Genomic DNA, 20,371 nt, shown 5'->3' with positions numbered 1-20,371 from the left:
CGTCGTACTCTAAAATACGCCTTTTTTTCCCGAGGTGGCTCATCCACCAAATGTGGCTTTCTATCTCTTAGGATGCAGAGGTACAAGCCTATAGAACAGGTTCAAATAAAGTCGTAATAAATTTTCTACGTTCCAAAGTGATAATGTTGTAGAGTTGTAGAGACGTACTTGACAATTTGACATAAATGTGAAATTACTTTGAGATGGAAGTCTCTTCGCGTACAGGAAATATGTGAGACTAGGAATAATTAGTCGTATTATATAGCCATAATATAACGGACTATGCATATAAATAATTAACATAAATAGTAGTACATCTAATGCTAAATAAGTTGAAATTAGTTCATCCAAAAAGTAATATTTGTAGTTCCATTGAAGATGATCCACTTTTTTTTTTTGTTTTAATCAAGATGATCTATTATAAAAATAAAAACACATTTACTTTACTTTATTCTCTCTCCTACTTTATTATTTCCACTTAATACACAAAATAAAGCCGCATAAAATCTCATGCTGCCCAAGGAATGGATCATCTTCCTTGGGACGGATGGAGTACTAAAATAGTACAACTAGGGACATAAAATAAAAAAATAATGAAAAAAGTGCAATTAATGCTAAATAACTTTAAATTAGTTCATCTCAAAAGTGTCAATTTCCTCGTACTAATTTACCCTTATCCATCACACTAATAATACAATTAAAAATTGTTTGGTTTGTAAAATTATGTCTCATGATTAAATATGTAATATGTTTTGTTTATAAGATTGAATCTCACAATTTAATCTTAAATGGATAATTATGTGATAATTAATCATGACTATCCTTCCAACTTAATTCTAGATGAATTATAATAAGATAATTAATCATGACAATCGAACAACACCTTAGAGGCTATTTGATTGGCAATATTATAGTATTTGATTGGCAATATTGTATCTCTTGATTGAATATATATGTATCATGTTTGGTTCATAAGATTAAATGATTTGAATCTTACAACTTAATCCTAGATAGATAGTCTTATACTCCCCGTCCTAAGATAATTGACTTATATTCCTTTTTTGAATTGTCCCAAGGTAATTGTCACTAACATATGATTTTCCTACTTCAGAGATACCAAAAAGATGGGTTTTAAACTTTTAATAGTTTCTTACAGTAGTTTTATCATTCGCAAAGTTAATTAGGTCAATTTTACATTTTTATCTTCCAATCTTTGGACCTATCAGAACTATTAAATTTTTTTTATTAATATATTGATGCAATAAGATTTTTAGATTTAGAGAAATATATATGCCCTACTAATATTATGAAATTACTTGTTATTTTATATGAGATTTTTGGTCCAATTTTAAAATGTATATTAGTCAATTTTGAATGAGTAAAGCAATGACATTTTCTTAAGCACGTTGATTTGACTTCACCAAACCAACAAAAGTTATTTATTATTCAGTATTTTTCACGTATAACGTAGTATGATTTTATTATTTCGCATAAATAATTGTGAAATTATTATTTTTTATTTTATTTGAGTCATTTTTAATGTGGAATTAGCTAATGGGTTTAAAATAAACAACGAAAAAATTGGTTATATTAATTATTTGAGTAAAATCCAATTTTTATTAGTTAGTTAGATAGTAAAAGTAGGGTAAAATAAGTACAAATTTATCAATGCTTTCTACAGCACCATAACCACAATATAAACATTTCCAATGAACCTAGCTTAGTCCAAATGTGCATCAAGAATACCATCATGTTCACATGCATAATCTAATCCAAATAAAGATCCATCAACCTCTTGAGATTTAAAAAGATGTTACTGCATATACAAGTTTATGGATATAAGTAGAGAGTAATTTATTATAGGTCAAGTTCAACATGTTGATCAAATATGTCTATCATTTATTTTCATCATGCTGATCAATTGTATCCATCAATACATCAACCTATTAAGCTTTACCATATTGAAATTCCAGAAAGGCAAGCTACACTACATACAAGAAATCCAAGCTCCCATTTGGCATGTATTCAAGAATCAATGCTTTAAACTCCATATTACAACAACATCCAATAACACGAACTAAGTTTCTGTGTCGAATGCTACTCAATATAGTAGTTTCAGTGTCAAAGCTCCTTGCCGCTCCTTGCAATTCCAAGTGGAACACTTTTACCGCTACTTTTAACCCATTAAAAAGTGTTGCTTCGAATACAGAACCAAAACCACCTCCTCCAAGCAAGTTTGTTTCACTAAATGAACTTGTTCCTTGTTCAAGTTCCTTGTAAGAAATTCTTCTACATTCAGTATTTTCTGGTGAAATGTCAGCAAGGAGTGCTACTTTTTTCTGTTTGCGCATGCTTATGAGAATAAGCATAACAAACACAATGATGACAACTAAAATCACTGATGACACCACAAGTTTCTTTAACCATGATCTATGATTTTTTCCTGAGCAGGGTGGAACTTGAAATGTTATTGAACCACAAAGAGCTAAGTTGTGGGAAAATGACAACGAACTAAAGTTACGAAAACGACCCCCATCCGGAATTTTCCCCTCTAGTGCATTGTTGGAAACATTAAAGTTTTCAAGATAACGAAGCTCTTCCAAGGACTTGGGTATTGATCCGGTAAGATTATTGTAAGACAAATCCAATCTTATCAAACCCTTAACCTCTCCCAATGAATGAGGAATGGATCCACTAAACATATTATTTGACAAGTCAAGATATTCTAAAGATTCACAACCATCAATTGAGCTAGGAATTAGGCCTGAAAATTGATTCAAAGACAAATCCAAGGAGTTTATTAACTTTAAATTGCCAAGCTGATATGTCAATTGACCATTCAAGGAGTTTGAGGACAAATTCAAAAAAATGAGATCTTTAAGAGACCAAAACTTGGGAGGGATGACTGAATTCAACTGGTTGGAATCTAAGTAGATCTCTCTCAAGGATTTAACATCACCCAAACATTCAGGTATTGCACCCACAAGCATATTACCAGAGAGGTTCAATATCCCCAAATTGTTCATTCTGCAAACATTACTAGGGATGGACCCTACCAATTGATTGCCACTAAGATTTATGCTTTGGAGTTTCTTCAATTTCCCAATTGTAGGTGGAATTGGTCCACTCAACTGATTTCCATCCAAATAAATGTATAGCAAACTAGTTAAGTTTCCTACTTGAGATGGAATGACACCCTTGATATTGCATTGTGATGCTTCAAAAGTCAATAGAGAAGAAGAAAAATTCCCAAGTGAAGAAGGTAGTGTGCCACTAAGTGGATTACCCGACACTCCCAACCGATCCAAATATCGACAATTTGTTAATGAAGAGAGAAATGTCAATTCTTGTGTTGGGAATTTCTGTCCACTCAAATTATTTCCCGAAAGAAGAAGACATTCTAGAAGGTTCAAATTACCAAAGAGTGGTATGGAGCCACTAAATGAGTTGGCAGACATGTCCAAGTATGTAAGTTTGGAAATATTGGTAATGGAGGTTGGAATTGAACCACTTAGTTTGTTATAACTCACAAAAAGGACTTCAAGGTTAATAAGTGAATGACCTATGTCTGAAGGAAGAGTACCAGAAAACTCATTGAATGAAACTTCTAAACTTGTCAATGTTGATATGTTGAATATTGAAGATGGGATGGATCCATGTAAAGAATTGTTATACACGGAGAAAAACTCGAGTCTTGGCAGAGTGCCAATCTCTTGTGGTAATTCACCTGCGGTATATATCGACATAGATGAGATAATAACATTTAATATATAAATGATAGAATATTAATTTAAATTTTTTAAAATTCTAGTTATTTTCATTTTTCGTAAATCGATGTACTGTATTTGCTAAAGATTTTTTCAACATTAAAAAAAGAATTAAATGTGCAAAGTTGAAAAAGTGGAATGTTGACTATTGGATTTTAATTAAACATTCAATCCTCTATGCTCTAGTGGCAAAGCTAAGGTCAAATCCCATATTATACCATAAAATAGTAGTGAGATTTTTATTTGATCCTAATAGTAATCCTAAAAAACTGTAGTATAAATTATTTGGTTGTCTTAAAAAAATAAAACTACAAAAAAGTTCAAAAAAATGAATATTTATTCATAAGAATATCATAATTAACCGGACCAAATTAATATTTGTTTATTTGATTCAATTCTATTTTCAATTTTCGATGAAATCTGCCCACCTAGTTTGTATTTCAAAGACGAATATGCTTTAGATCTGTAAATGTATATCACAAAATTTTGAGGAAAATAATTACCTGAGAAATTATTGTGAGATAAACTCAGGACTCTCAATGAGGAAATGTTGAAGACTGAATATGGAAAATCTCCGGTTAAAGAAGCACCATCAATGGTTAATATCTCTAGTCTCGTGAGATTTCCAATTTCTCTTGGAACTCCTCCTGATCGTTATATATCACATAATCAATTTCATTTATATAATAAATTGTATCACATAACAATTGGACAAAATTATGAAAGAAAGAGGAGCGATGTTTATACCTCCAAATCCATTATTGTACCCCAACGACAGCTTAGTAAGAAAGCTCAATCTTCCAATTTCACGGGGAATGTTGCCACTGAAATTGTTGTTGGATAATGACAACATCTCAAGACGTGTGCATTTCCATATATTTGATGGAATTTGCCCTCCAATTTGATTTTGAGCAAGTGACAATATTTTGATGTTGGTCATATTGTTACACATATAACTTGGAAGCAAACCTGATAGGCTATTATTTCCAATTCTAATTTCTGTGATTGAAGAGATGTTGAAAATAGCATGTGTTATGGAACCACTCAACTTATTACTATAAAGATAGAGTTTCTCTAGTTGAGGTAAACTGCCCAACCATGTTGGTATTTCTCCGGTGAATGAATTTACTCCCACATTCATTACCTTCAAACGACGCAGTTTAGAGAGCTCAAAGGGTAAGCTCCCCGTGAAACTGTTGTTGCTTATGTCCAAATATCTCAGAAACGTTAGGTTTCCGAGATGTGGAGCGACAGTTCCAGCAAGGCCGTAGCCAGAAAGATTGAGAGCAGTGACACGGCCGTGTTTGAGGCCGCACGACACACCAATCCAACCACAAACAGATGTGTTTTGTGACCAATTGAAGGCATAAGGGTAGGAGATGATGGAGTTTTTGAAGGAAACAAGTGCATTTTCGTCGGTGGAGGAATCAAAAGAGAGGGTAAAGCTACTTAATAACAAGATTGAAAGAGCAAAGGAAAAGATCAAACTTTCCATTGACAGATAGTATTTCATAGTAGTAGTTATTATGTATGGGCTATAAATTGAGCCGAAGCAATTTCTTTGAATTTGTTAGAATTGAATTTATAGGAGTCTAGGTCGATGAACAATTCGTCCAAATATAGACGTGGAATATATTAATTTGATTACATGTATTTTTTGAAGCAGTTTCAACGGCACTGTATAGTTTCTTCACTTACAAATAATTTAGAAATACAATTATTAAAGTTTTTCAAACCAAGATATTTTTAGCAGTAAAAATATACTTCTCATTCGACCTTAGTTGAAAAGTTTTATTTGGGTATGGAGATTAACAAAATTATGTTTAATGGATTTAACAAATATAAAATAAAGATTAACAAAATAATGTTCAATGGAATAGTAGAATATATACTAGTAAAGTAAGAGGATTTTTATTTTTTTTTATTTTTTTTATTATAAAGAGAAATGACCCAACTAATTTGAAAGAATCAGAAATGATGTATGACTCAACTAACTTGGGACGGAAGAGTAAGATTTTACTTCCTTGATGTTATTCGAAGAGATAATCGACGACTGATGTTATCATTTATATAGTACTAACTCCATTCCAAAGAAATATGACCACTTTATGGATGACACATTATTTTTTGCGTTTTTTTTATGTAAAGCAGAATTATAATAAAGTAAAAAAAAAGATAGATATAAATGTGGTTTTATTTTAGTAATGAATCATTTTGATTGAAACAAATTAAAAAAAATGAATAATATTTACGAGACAAACTAAAGTGAAGATTTTTGTTGTATTTTTAGTACTCTTTCCATCACACAAAAATATGCACTCTCTCATTTTTAATCTGTTCCACAAGAATATACCCTTTCTAATTTTAGAAACTCTTTTCTCTCTATTGAGATGGGATCATTCTCCACAAATAATACTTTAATTACTTTTTTTTTCTACTCTTTCTTATTTTACCAATTTTGCATTAAAAAGTCTAATACGTGTTAGCTGATAGCAAATAAAATTGATTAATGTTCAAGTGTGGAAGAACAGTGGAAAATTAAAATGAACACTTGCTTTATATTCATCAAAATCAAAATATAAAATTGATTAATGTTCAAGTGTGGAAGAACAGTGGAAAATTAAAATGAACACTTGCTTTATATTCATCAAAATCAAAATTGTACGTAGAATACATACTTTATTCAATAAAGTTGTTCTTGAATAAATCAATGCAGCCACACTATATACATGGTCATATAATACGTCAGACACAAATAATAAATTAAACTTTATTTAATGTTTATATCATTTTACAAAATAACCCTTTATCAATACAATTAATAGCATTAAATTCTTGAATTATGAATTATGGGAAAAGCTAGGGCGCTGGTAGACTTGAATGGGTGAGGATAAAAGTCACATAAAAGAATCGTGCAGTCAAGTCTTTAACTTGATGATCGAAGCCTTAGAGAATCCATCATCCATCTGGACAATCTCCCGAGATCATCCTCGTTCAACCATCATCCGGACGAGTGGGCCAACTGAAAGTTCGGTCGCTCGGCGCGTCGTCCGCCCATTGCAGGCACACGGATACGAGGACGAGCGACACATTTTCTATTTTTATTTTTTTTTTATATTTTTTTAATTTTTCAATCTATAAATACACCTCATTTGCACTCATTTCTCACACACTCTCACACAACATCTCTCAAACATCTCTCTCTCACTCACTCATTCTTCCAAAATGTTTCTCGACGAGGATCCAAATCTGGCTATGGAGCACATAATGTTTACTTTAGGAGACCAGATTCTCGCGGGTATTCGTGCAATACAAGAGCAAGAGCAGGCCGAAGAGCAGACCCCGAAGCCCATCCACCACCGAACATCCATCTGCCGAGAGCATGGCCTAGCTCATCAACGCCTGTTCGAAGACTACTTCGCCAATGAACCACGTTGTAACTTTTTTTAAAAAATTAAGTAATTTATTTTTTAATTTTTCTATATATAATGTGTGAAAACATAAAATAAATAATATTAAAAATTAAATGGAAAATGAATTGATAGGATGGATTCTAGGGCGGAACTGCTGCAGAAACAAGGGCCGGACTAAGAAATGCTGATTTGGAAAGGCAGACACTCGGACGACCCATTGTGGATGCTCTTATGGATGCTTTCCTCTTGCTACGGGAGATTGGACGAAATTGATGGGCTGCTGAATCCTTTTAATGTTTGGGCCAGTCAATTAATTGTTGGAGCTGATTAGTTAATTCCCGTACTGATTGGCTAATCTCCGCCACAACGATTTAATTTTCTGAGTAATTAATTCAAATAACTTATTATTTTTGAATTAATTAATGCAATTTATTAAATCTTATGATTATAGTTAATACTAGTATCACACACCTGCGATACCGATGCATACATCCGTTTAATTTTATCATAGTAAATTTATATTTTGAATTAATTGCTTAAAGATATAAAGTATGATAGCAATCACTAATACTTGAAATTATATAATTTCTTCTATTTATATCATTGTAACTAATTTAAATTCATATAATAATTTTGGTACATTATTAACCATAATTAATGCAAAGCTGTAAAACTAAATTGACCAAATAACGTTCTTAATTTGCTAATTCGCTGAAATTAATGTTTATGTCAAGTTTCTCACATTACAATTGACGACTTATTTGCTACAATATCAATGCTATATCAATTAATTAATGGATAACTAAAAGGATATGTAATTTTATGTATATAAATACAATTGAATAGTGATAAAATGCAAACTCAAATATTGTACAAACTCCAAACTATGATCTGGACCGATAAAAATTATTAACAGATGACAAAATAGTAGCAATAGAAAATGTGAACACAGTGTCAACACAATATCAACACAACATCAATCGTTGACACTGTGTTGACATTTTCTGTTGCTACTATTTTGTCATCTGTTGATATTTTCTAACGGTATAGATCAAAGTTTGGAGTTTGTACAATATTTATAGTTTGCATTTGATCACATCCCCACAATTATATACTCCCTCCGTCCCATTAAATATGCAACATTTGCTTTTTGGCACGAGATTTTATGTAGTGTTGTTTTGTGAGTTAATGAAGAGAGAGTAAAGTAAGAAAGAAGAAAAGGTAGAGAGAGTGTTATTTCCATATTTAAAAACGTTTTATTTTTAATAGGACAAACCAAAAGGGAAAATGTTTTATTTCTAATGAGACAGAGGGAGTAAATTTTAAAATGTCAATGATACATAACCCTTCTTTAATAAAGGGACAAATAACCGATATTAATGTTATAAATTTGAGGAAGTGAAAAGTTTCGTTGGGCTTTTATCATATCATACAAAATTTTGTTGGATTTTAATGATAAGTAACTATCTACAATATTTTTCCCACAATGTACAACAAATTATGTTATGTCTGCAAGAAAAATATTTAAATAAACATTTAAGTAGGAAATAAAAACAAAATGATTGTGTAATAACCTTGTTGTGGTCAACGATAAACCAATGATTCTAGTACAAAATAGAAGCCGATATAATATTAATAATCAAATAATAATAATAATAACAATAATAAAATTAATAATACAAATTATCTAAAAGCCCAAGCAACATTTTCTTATCTGCTTGATTAGCTCAAATATTTAAAGCAGAATTTTAATTTTGAGAATTTGTGGTTCGTGACTTCATATATTTGTGTTTTGGAGAACATGATAATTGTAAGATCATGATTTGTAATAGGGGGCTCTTCTCACAAAACATGAGAAACAGAAACAATTTATTCATCCCTAATTTGTTAAGGAAACAATTTTTTATAAAGTGTCGGGAAATGTTCCTTCTATTGCCCCTCATGGAAAAGAATAACGATTAATGGTTTAAGATATATAACGAAAAAAACGTAATAAGATAAGAAACAACACCCAGACTATTCGGCCTTGGAAAATACATTCCATGGTAATGTCATTTGTTTTGTCTCCATGTCATTTCAAAAATACTCACACACCCTGATGACTGATTTAGTATTGCTACGCTTTAGATCATGAAGGAATGTGAATTGTGTGGCTTCAATTTTTTTTCCTCTAGGAAGATCACAATATTTGGAACATAATAATCATAAAAAAAATGCATACAATAGACTAATATGAATATACTACTATTGGTAAAGATTAATATAACCATACAGTAATTTTTTTTTTCATTTTGCAGAGAATTCATAATGCAATAGGATAAGGTGAGAAGTAAATTATAAGCTATCCAATTACACATATTTATAGATAAAAAAGTGTACATTGAAATTGGAATTGATGCAATTATAACATGATTGCATCCTTAAATTTAATTTATGTTGAAAATTTTGAATGGGTACTTATTAATTTTTATGATACAACAATAGTGAATGTCATTTTTAATATCTTTAAATGGGCATGCATGCAGAGCCGTATAAGAATGCCATTTAAATTCAATTTATGTTTTTATATTGTATGAATGTAACTGTCCATCATAAATTTAGATAATTGTAGGATGAGTTTAACGATTTCACCATTACCATTGATTCATCACACTCAAATTACTAATTTAAATATTGACCGTTTCTAATACATGCTATTAACGGACATTTTCTCTATGAGAGGCGGTTACAAAACATGGTTTTCTTTTAATCATGGCTCAAAATAATAAATATTCAAAATCACATCCAAAACATATAAACATTCAAAATAAGATCAACATTCGACTTGTATATATGTATAGATAGATAGATATAGATATGCGAAACTTTAGGAATTTCCCAAAGAAAGAGAAAGGGCTGTGAGGGAACGTGGGCCTGAATTGTCGCCCGTGAAATTTGAAAGAGAAGGGAGTAATTCCACACAGATAATTAAATCCAAAAAGAATTTATTTAAGATGCATGTATTCTAATTTAATTAGATGATATGATTAGTCTAATAATTAGTTATGTTAATTTATTTTAAAAAAGTTTACCTCTAACAAGTTAAGGAAATCAAGCAAACAAGGTGAACTTTTCTATCTAACGTATTATTTTGGGTTTAAGGCCAAAATACAAATGATGTTTTCAAGCACGTTTTTACGTGAAATTGATATTGTGTATGTTATGTATCCTGCTAATGTTTTATTTTATGAATGCCTATTTATCGACTTTGTTGGTAAAATGCACGGTCTCAAACAAGCTCAAATATTGTAAATGATGAAGGAACTTTGATTGATCGAAATTTACGTATAAAATGTCTTAGTGTTATTGGGGCTTTTAAGGCCAAACCCGAACACCACACGATAAAGAAATTTTTGACATAAATATAACCAAATAACGATATAGTATGAGTCGGGTTGACACGATAAGCCCAAACCTGGACACCAGGCGAAAAAGAAATCATAGACACAAACTAGAATGAGAAGAAACTCTTGATTGAAAAAAAGGCTAGGATTGAAAATCGTGGCAAAGGTAAAGTAGTTATTGCGTCCTTAAATATATATACCTACTTGTTTAGTCTTTCTTGTCGTCGTAGATGAGCGCATCTTTTCCATCGACATCAAAACATCACCATATTTGTAAATTTTGAGAGGAAAAATACACTTCATTTTAGTCCAATCCATATTTTGATGATGATCAAAATCAAAAGCATAATTACCCATTCAGCTTGTAGTCGAGTTGTTTCTTTGTCTTCGCTGTCTTTGCTTGGTGTGCGTAGTGCTCCAAGTGATTGTGGTATGTTGTTTTATTTTCTTTGTTTTTGTTTTGTACCTTTCGCTCGCCTCTCGTTGAGGGTTTGAGCATTTTGGTGCATCTTATGCACCTATCAAAATAAAAAAATAAAAAATAAAAAAGATCTTGTAGTCCATGGTCCAAGGTTGGTCCGACTTAGTATTCCTTCACCAACCAAATGACAATTTCAATCCAAGTCCCAAGCTTATTATTATCCAAATTTTTTTCAATTAATATACAAAAGTTTCTATAAGTTTAAGAAAACCCTATCAATTTTTTTTCGTACGCGTTTGTATATCATCGTTCTAATAGCTATTAACGATGTTACATTTATAATTATCACTTACAAATTTCTAACACATGTCACTTGATATTAGTACAAAGTAGAAAGTTGATTGTCATCGCAACAAAATAAAGACGTAAACACTTTTAATTGTATAACATGAAACATAATATAACTGGATACATATGATCATCAACATCCAAGTAACGTCCGGATGAAATGATTGAAAATTATTTAATAATATAACCGGATACATATGTTATATCTAGCACTTACTTACTCCTTAGCTACGTCAAACAATAATAGTTTCGTTTTGTCATTTTCGTGATAAATATTCCATTTGTTTTTTATTATTAATAATAGACCTTACATTTCACTAACTTCATCTCACTCACATTTTATTATATTGTGACACTATTCTTGGAAGAACGTCGATCTTTTAGCCGAATTATTTTGCCTTTGTTTTGTTTCGACGATTGAAAGATTATAGTATATGCTTGATCAGTTAAGATGAGTTTCAAAATTACGTTTATTACTTAGAATAACAACAAGATAAGACAAATAAAAATAATTTGTCTTTTCTATGCAAATAGAAGAAATTAAAAACTACTCTCTCCGTCTTTGAAAAACATGAACTATTTCCTTTTGAATCCATTCCTGAAAATATAAACTGTTGAAGTTTGAAAACTTCTTCCTCTCTAATGAGATGAGATCCATTCTCCACAAAAATACTTAAAAGCTTTTTCTTTTTTATATCTTTCTTAATATTTTTTTAATTATGCACTAAAACTGGTGTCAAACTAAATGTTAATATTTTTGAGGGACGAGAGGGCGTAAAAAAAATAAAGTACATATTCGAACTATCTATATTTAAAGAAATTTTTAGGCCTAAAGGCACAAAAGAAATCAGAGTACAAAAATATAACATACTTGGGCCTTATAAAAGATAATAGTAAAAAATAATATTCTCGGGCCTAGTAAAAATTAACATAAGAATTCCTCACCCATTTTGTTTTGTTGAGCACACTTATGGAATAATCGACTATTTGCAATAAATTTTGGACAATCAAGAAATCAATTTCAATTAAACCCAACGATATCTACGTTTCATTCTCTTCCACAATCTCCACACTTTAAAATAATGAGAGAACAGACAGTTAGAAGGTAAAGAGTTACATAAGCAAACAATTTACACAAGATAGGTTTTAGAAAGTCCAGCAACACCAAAGGTAATCACAAACTTGGACTCTGTTCAAATTTTTTTGAGCATATACAACACCATTAATAGATGGATGTTAGAAAACAAAATACTACTAATAACGTGGACCTCACGATCTACATTTATGGTAAAATTCATCATCAGTATAAAATAAAAACTTTTTGAGTTTTATGTTAAGAACTTCGTCTTGACATGATCAACAAAAATCATGCATCGATTGAACCCAATAAATATATTTTTTTAAAATTATAGATCCGAGAAATTGTTAGATGTGAAATGCAAACAGTAAGCCAATAATCTCATAAATTATTATAACAAGTAGCATATGAGATCGTAAATGAAAATAATAAAATTAGAATCAACATTATTATATTAAAATTGTAAATAAAAAATATACAATGTAATAACAATGAAAAAAAATAAGTAATAAAACTTTAGTTAATATGAGAATTAAAAATATATACTATATATAATGCATTGTAACATAAATGAATACACTTCTGAAATCAAAAATTTAAAATAAATCCATATAAATTTGCTAAATCAAAGTAATTGACTAGAATTTGGTATGATTTACCTCAACATTACTGGCTATAAAGGAATTAGAGAGAATAAGGAATAGAATATGGAAGTAGAGCTTTCCCATTGTTGCCGTGACAATTGTGTTAAAATTGGATAATTAAAGAAAAAATGAAATGTAAAACCTCCCACTCTCTCACTCACTCCATATAGGCTTGCAAAATATGTGTGACAGTAAACTAAATTAGTGGGGCAGCGGTTACTAAAATGGTCGTCTATAATTTGCACACAATTCAGTAAAAAAAAAACAATTTTATTTAAATAATAATATTTATTTTGAAAGTGCATTTCCTTAAATATCCCCAAAATTTAAAAGGACATTTCCTTAAATACCCTCAAGACATAGATAGATTAGTCCAAAATGAATTTTATATCAGTTTACAATTTGATTGAGCAGCTGTTATTATTAGGGAAAGACTTTATCTTTAGGTGTGACAATAATCCATTTCTAATTTGTCTAGGTTGGACACCAATGCTATTTGCTCTTTGAGATAAGATTTAAATTGTCATAAATTGAGATAAGACATAAATTATCAACTTTTGACGTTTGCTTAGTTATACGATATGATCTTGTAACTTCAGTAAGATTATTGAAGGATAAATATTAAATATACATTGGTTCTTCTTCAGTTAACAATAATTTTGTTCGTGTGACATGCATTAATTGACAAACTTAATTGTGCAAATTACGCTCTTGTATTTAAAGCTTTTGCCAGTGAGTGTTTTTTTTATTTCTCTTGTTTTTGCGTGCTTTTCTTTAGTTCGTCAACTTCTTGTTTAGAGTTTTTCTTCCAAATAACAAAACTGTTCAATAAATTCACTATATTTTAAGTTAGGGCTGAGTGTAACTTCAATTTGTTATTTACATTTATGGTATAGGAAAATTTCAAAGTACATAATTACAAGTAGTACTATTTTTCATCGACACTATATATAGCAATGTCGCTAAATATTTTGAATCAAAAGGGCCCCCACGTTTCACACGGTCCTTTTCCACTTGCCATTAACGTGTGTGCATTATTGTAACACCCATGTAATAGGTAGAAATTTGTCTGAAAATTAGTTCGGACATGACTTTTAATAAAGTAATGTTTAATGAATTAAATGGAAATAATATAAAAAAAATTAAAAATAGAATAAATAAATAAAAAGAGAAAATGAAATATAAAAATTTAAAAGAATTAGTGCTATACTCCCTCCATCACATAAAATAGGCCATTTAGGGTTGACATATGTTTTAATGCGTAATTAATAAAGTTAGAGAGAATGAGAAAAAATAGTTGAAATTGTGTAGTGGATAATGAAACCCATAAATAATTACATAGAAAGAAAGGAGAAAAAGAGTGTGATAAATATATATGAACTATTTTTATAAGACAGGCGAAAAAAAATATACTTTATATATGAGATAGAGGAAGTATTTTTATCGAAAGAGCTAGAAGAGAAGCCATGATAAGAAATATGAATCACTTATCTCGGATGGATTAAGTATCCAATCGCTGCTGCTGCTTGCATGTATAATTAGCAATGCATTAACAATTGAAAACTTGAAGGATATTGAGGCTCAATAGAAGGATTTTGAGGCTCAAATTAACAAGTAAATATTGAATTTTAATTTAATTTGAAAACCTGGAGTATTTTGTTGGATCCGGAAAATAAACAATTTAGCTAAGATAGGCCATGAAAATTATGATGACCAAGCATAGAAATTCACAAAGAAATTAATAATTCAACTTGTATGTGTGATTTGATAGATCTTAACACCATTTTCAATCCAATTTGGGGATAAGGAGGAATAGATAAAAATTTTCAAATTAATCTTCTATTTATAGGTGGATTAATTAATTTATGGTCGTGGTCATTTTATTTTATTACATTTTAATAATTTATCTATTCATTCCAAGTAACCTATTAATTTAAATTAAATTATTTACTTGTGTATGAAGGGAGTACCATAATACTCTTTATATACTAATTGTTCACCAAACTTTCGAATTTATCAACTTTCGGAAAATATATTTGCAGAGACGTTAATTTGGTCCAATAAACTCTCGATAACAAATACAAAGTTCAACTAAAATATAGTACTACTACTAATGAAAATAAGATTAAAATGGTACATGGATGTTGGACACAAAAAGTAAACATGTGAATAAAATTGGAACTAAACCAGTACATATTTTTATCCAATTTAGTCCCCTAAACTACGAACATACTCCATATAGCTAAGAGATCATGGTCCAACAAAATAAACATTAAAATCATGATTATTCCCATTATTTTATTCTATTTGAATTTCATGTTTTATTCCATGATGTCTAGCTTAGAAGTTGGAAGAAAAGTTTTCATATGTATTATGTTTAAAATATTAATATTACACTTAACCATATGCTCCATAGTTCTATCAAAATAGTTGCAATTTACTTAATCGCAATATTCTTATAAATGATTTTAGTCGTAAAATCTGTATAATTATTTAAACAACAAAAATTACTAACATTCTGAATGCTTTAATTAAAATCCATAATATAATATTTTATTAAATAGATTATTAATGTTTTGTAAAAGGAATAAATTAATTAATATAAACTTAAACAACCATTTAGATACAAAAGTAAACTATCTTTTTATACTTTTGTAACTAGCTACTATATGGTCACATATAGTATTTCAATTTAAAATTTAAATTCAATTGAATTGTCATACTATTATAGTCTTCGCATCATGAGAATTGTTATAGTATATGTTTATTGACAGTCATGTTACATAAAATTAATTAATTTGGTTTTATATGTCATCAATTAATTCGATACGACAATGCAGGTGATATGAAATCTTACAATATACTAATAAAGTCTAAAGACCAATTATGAAAAAACAATCTCACAAAGAATTATATATAAGCTAAATTAATAATTGAAAAAAAATAACTTCCTGATTTGAATCTCAAAACAGTTATTCTACCAAACAAATAGTATAAGTTTGAATATATAAAATAAGAATAATTGCAGTATTTGAATTGTGAAAATTTATGATAAATTCATAGGTTTTATAAATGAGTTCGTGAGCTTTACATGAGGCGAAATTTAATTATTATAAGCTCGCATTTTTCACAAGAAATTTATTATTTTATTTATAATAACAAATTTATCAATTGAAGTTAAGGAAACATCTTAATTCACAACAAATAATATCTACCTAGCTACAAATAGCTTAGTTTTTTCATGCATTGTAGATCACCATATTTCCCTTCTTCAATTGTGGCTATAAATACATCAATTCTATTCCATAACAAAATCACACTTCTCAAAACACACATATATACACACAGATACACACACACACACACAAATAGAGTGAGAATGTTGCTAAGCAATATCAAGGTTCCCTTGGCAAAGTTCCCCAAAACTATTGATCATAACCACTTCCCCTTTTCCAATATCAATATTGTTGGAAATAAGAAGGTTTTGTCAAGTGGAAAAATGAAAGTTCTATATGATGGGTACACCTACTTCAACTCTCCTTGTCACCCTCTTGAAGCAGAACTGCATCATCAAGAATTCAATGAAGCAGCAGATACTGGGATAGGAATTCTTCCTTTTTTCCAAGGGAAAAACATCCTTCTTACCGGTGCTACCGGCCTTCTTGGCATAGGCATAACCCATCACATTTTTCCTTAAAATAAAAATTAATCTTGATCTATAGGTTTGTTAATTTGGTTGATTTGTAATTGTTTTCATTTTAGGATTAAGATATAGATTTAAAAGATGTGTATACGATGAAACTAGAACTATTGCTTTAAAAGATGAAGAAAAATCACACGTATTTTGAAGAATGAAATAAACATGTCTATTTATTTTGATAATAGGTATGACTTGTTGGTGGATGCGAACATGAGTGCCCCTCAACGATTGATGAGGCTTGCCAAGACATGCGATAATCTCACTCTCTTTGCCCATATTTCTACTGGTACGCAATTCTCTCTTAACACACTTGTCTTTGGAAAATATTCTCGTATTTGGTCTCTCACAAATTTACTATAGTATTAATTTGAAATTGAATTGATAGCGTATGTTAGTGGAAAAAGAGAAGGGTTGATCATGGAAAAGCCATTAATAATGGGAGGGAATGGAAGAAAGGAGGAACATTGTAATGAATCAGCCCTACTTGACATAGTTGAGGAGAATAACTTGATTCTCAAATCATCATCTTCTTCCTCTACCCAACATGATCTTACCAAAAATCTTATAAGGCTTGCCCAAGAGAGGTATACTATAATTCATTTATTCTTATACTTACTACTGATGCAAACGTGTCATAAAAGAATTATTGAACTGATTGATAAAACAAAAAAACCCCAGTTTCTTGAATTCAAAATGTGTCAATAATCTAAAATTAATTGCAAAACAACTAAACTGCTATTTATAAGTGGTTTGAAAAACCATAGGAACTCATAAGGAATGCAAATTCATTGTACATCATGGTATAGTGATGACTTTGATTCCTTGGTCAGAAGCCCATTGCGAATTTCAGGTCATTATTATCCACTAGAAGAACTTCATCATATATCCAATAAATCTCGATAAACATCGTGTATCAGGGCAACATGTTTTGGATGGCACAATTCATATCACATGACTAAAGCTATGGGAGAAATGGTTCTTGATGAAATAAGAGGAGATGTGCCTTTACTTATTATAAGGCCCACTGTTATTGAGAGCACCTATAAAGACCCTTTCCCTGGATGGATACAAGGAAATAGGTATTTATCTAGCTACCTAATTTCATTTCCAACATTTATTTTGCATCATTTTTAATCATGATTTGAATTTAGGATGTTTGATCCTGTCATTATGGCCTATGGGAAAGGACAACTTCCAGGGTTTTTTGGAAACTCTCAAGTGATCATGGATGTTGTAAGTTCAAGTGATTATTAAATGGAATTAATTAAGAATTACTCCTTATGTCCCATTAGAAATGAAACGTTTTCCTTTTTAGTTTGTCCCACTAAAAATGAAATGTTTCATAAAATGGAAACATTTCTATCTCTACTTTTTTATCTCTCTTACTTTACTCTCTCTTTATTAACTCACAAAACAACACTAAATAAAAACTCGTACCGATTTCCAAATGTTGCATATTTAATGGGACGGAGGGAGTAATTTTTTTGGTCAATAGTTTCATTAAGAAATAGTACTAATTCTTTTTTATCCTAATCAGATACCAGTAGATATGGTAGCAAATACAACAATTGCAGCTATTGCAAAGGAGGGAAACATGTATAAGCCACAGCCACAACCTAGGGTTTACCATGTTGCATCTAGTGCTACAAATCCTCTATTATATTCTGACTTTTTTGATTACGTTTTCCATTACTTCAACTCAGCTCCTCTCACCCCATCTCAAAAAATTTCAAGAATTAAATATTTTGACAATTTCCAAGATTTCTCTGAATACACAAGAAATACAATCAATGGAGATGAGAAGATGACTCTAAAATCCCAAAATCAAGCTAAAGCCCAAGCTGCATATGCCAACAAACTTTGCAAGCTGTATGAGTTCATAGGATTTTTCAGTGCAAGGTACAATATCTTGATTAACATCGGGTCTGGATTTCTTAGAGAATTTGTACAAATAAAAAAATATATTTAAAAATATACTATTGTTCAGGTTTGACACATCGAACACAGAGAAGTTAATTGAAGCAATGTCAAAGGAGGAAAGAGTTAGCTTTGAAGTGGATGCGAGAAATATAGAGTGGAAGAAGTACTTTGAGGAAATTCATATTCCTGGTTTGATAAAACATATGATCAATTGCACTATGTAAATCATTTGTATAGAAGTTATTTTGGCAATATACTTATATGTATGATTGTCTTTGTTTTCTCAAATTATTATGGTAATTATATGTTTTGTGAAATATTATTGTTTTGAAACCCAACCAATTAAACTCTTGCAATTGGTGTTTCCATACATGGCCCATACCATTGCAATTTACAAATATTTCAAGTCCTCATAGATCCATTAACATCTGCAGAAGCTCAACAAATATATTATAAGGAAACCAGCTTATTGGATTCTTCATCAATTGGGTTCCAATAAAAGTTTCCTAACAAAAAAAAAATCAAAATGATATGATTGTTACCTACTTTAATAAAATGTGTAATTAATATAATATGATAGAAATTTGTTTGATTTCATTAATTGCTTATTATTGTACAGAAGTTCGTAATAATCGACTCCCTTCTAAGGGTCAACGTTCTAGTTTATCGTGATTTGTGAATGAAGTTTTAAAGTTTGAACTAAAACCTGTGTCATCCGAAATTTTTTTATTTTTATGGGACGTCGGGGAGTACATATTACTTCGACGGTCGTAAAAGTCAATGTGTCATATACATTGTGACATATCAATACCCTAGCTTGGCTTCTGCAAATTTGAACTCTATTTTACCTAATCAAAGGAAAGAAGACCTCTCTCTGTTTTACCCTCCGTAGGCATCTACAAGCTACTAAAACCAGCTGACTTCATCTCCGATGTCAACAACGATGACGTAGTTCCCTTGTCGCAGTACTTAGTGTTGCTCCGAATGCACCACCACCACAAACCACCTTCAACAAGTGTCAACAAACAATGTGGCCAATGAAAGCCACGCACAAACGGAGGGAATACCGGAATATATACTTTATTCATAACAAGTACTCCAATTTTTTTTTTTTTTTTTTTTTTTTTTTTTTCCATTTTGGTACATCAAAAAAAATAAGTCTTTTCCCATTTACAGACAGTACCCCACTATATACATTCTGATACGATAACAAAACGACATGATAAGGTTAAACACAGACACGATAAGAAAACCTTCAACACGACACGAAGACAAATTGAAGATTAACAGTATCAGTATGAACCCAAACAGCACTAGGCAAGGCATATCAATGCCAGTCGACACGATAAAGCCAAATCCGAACAGTAAACGATAAAGAAATGTTCAACACGAACAAAACCAGATAATGATAAAACACAAATTAGACTAACATTATGAACTAAAACAAGATAGTGTGTTTCGGGTTGACATCATAACCCCAAGCCAGGACAGCACCCGACTAAGAAACCTTAGACACGAAGCTAAAATGAGACGACATTCTCACTTCCGAAACTCCTGAGTGAGAAAAGGCTAGGAGAGAAAATCATGGAAAAGGTGAAGTAATCCTCTGCAGCAACCGCATCCTTAGATGAGCCGCATCTTTTCCATTAACATTAAAACATCACAATCTTTGAAAATTTTGACCCGAAAAACACACT

At 30.5% G+C, this 20,371-nt stretch overlaps 2 protein-coding genes across 2 annotated transcripts; one reads left to right on the top strand and one right to left on the bottom strand.

The window, feature by feature from the left end:
* Positions 1 to 1,982: 1,982 nt before the first annotated feature.
* Positions 1,983 to 3,746, bottom strand: LOC125205152 (probable LRR receptor-like serine/threonine-protein kinase At3g47570). Its single transcript, XM_048103972.1, has one exon. The coding sequence runs from the start codon at positions 3,744 to 3,746 to the stop codon at positions 1,983 to 1,985; it is 1,764 nt and encodes a 587-aa protein (XP_047959929.1).
* A 13,170-nt stretch (positions 3,747 to 16,916) lies between these two features.
* On the top strand, positions 16,917 to 18,898 carry LOC125205151 (fatty acyl-CoA reductase 2, chloroplastic-like). The gene is made up of 6 exons (XM_048103971.1): positions 16,917 to 17,040; positions 17,140 to 17,338; positions 17,672 to 17,833; positions 17,906 to 17,987; positions 18,292 to 18,653; positions 18,742 to 18,898. Exons 1-6 carry the CDS (start codon positions 16,917 to 16,919, stop codon positions 18,896 to 18,898), a joined length of 1,086 nt encoding a protein of 361 aa, XP_047959928.1.
* Positions 18,899 to 20,371: the final 1,473 nt, after the last annotated feature.

This window comes from Salvia hispanica, chromosome 2 (genome assembly GCF_023119035.1).
Source record: "Salvia hispanica cultivar TCC Black 2014 chromosome 2, UniMelb_Shisp_WGS_1.0, whole genome shotgun sequence".
Lineage (NCBI taxonomy): Eukaryota > Viridiplantae > Streptophyta > Magnoliopsida > Lamiales > Lamiaceae > Salvia > Salvia hispanica.
This window is presented reverse-complemented; position numbering and strand designations above follow the sequence as displayed.

What these genes read in the sequence shown, in the direction of transcription:
- LOC125205152 (XM_048103972.1), bottom strand. Translation starts at nt 3,746, where the DNA reads ATGTCGATATATACCGCAGGTGAATTACCACAAGAGATTGGCACTCTG.
- LOC125205151 (XM_048103971.1), top strand. Translation starts at nt 16,917, where the DNA reads ATGTCTATTTATTTTGATAATAGGTATGACTTGTTGGTGGATGCGAAC. An exon ending in ATAAGGCTTGCCCAAGAGAG is followed by an intron (nt 17,339 to 17,671) that starts GTATACTATAAT and finishes ATCGTGTATCAG; the next exon opens with GGCAACATGTTTTGGATGGC. An exon ending in ATAGGATTTTTCAGTGCAAG is followed by an intron (nt 18,654 to 18,741) that starts GTACAATATCTT and finishes ACTATTGTTCAG; the next exon opens with GTTTGACACATCGAACACAG.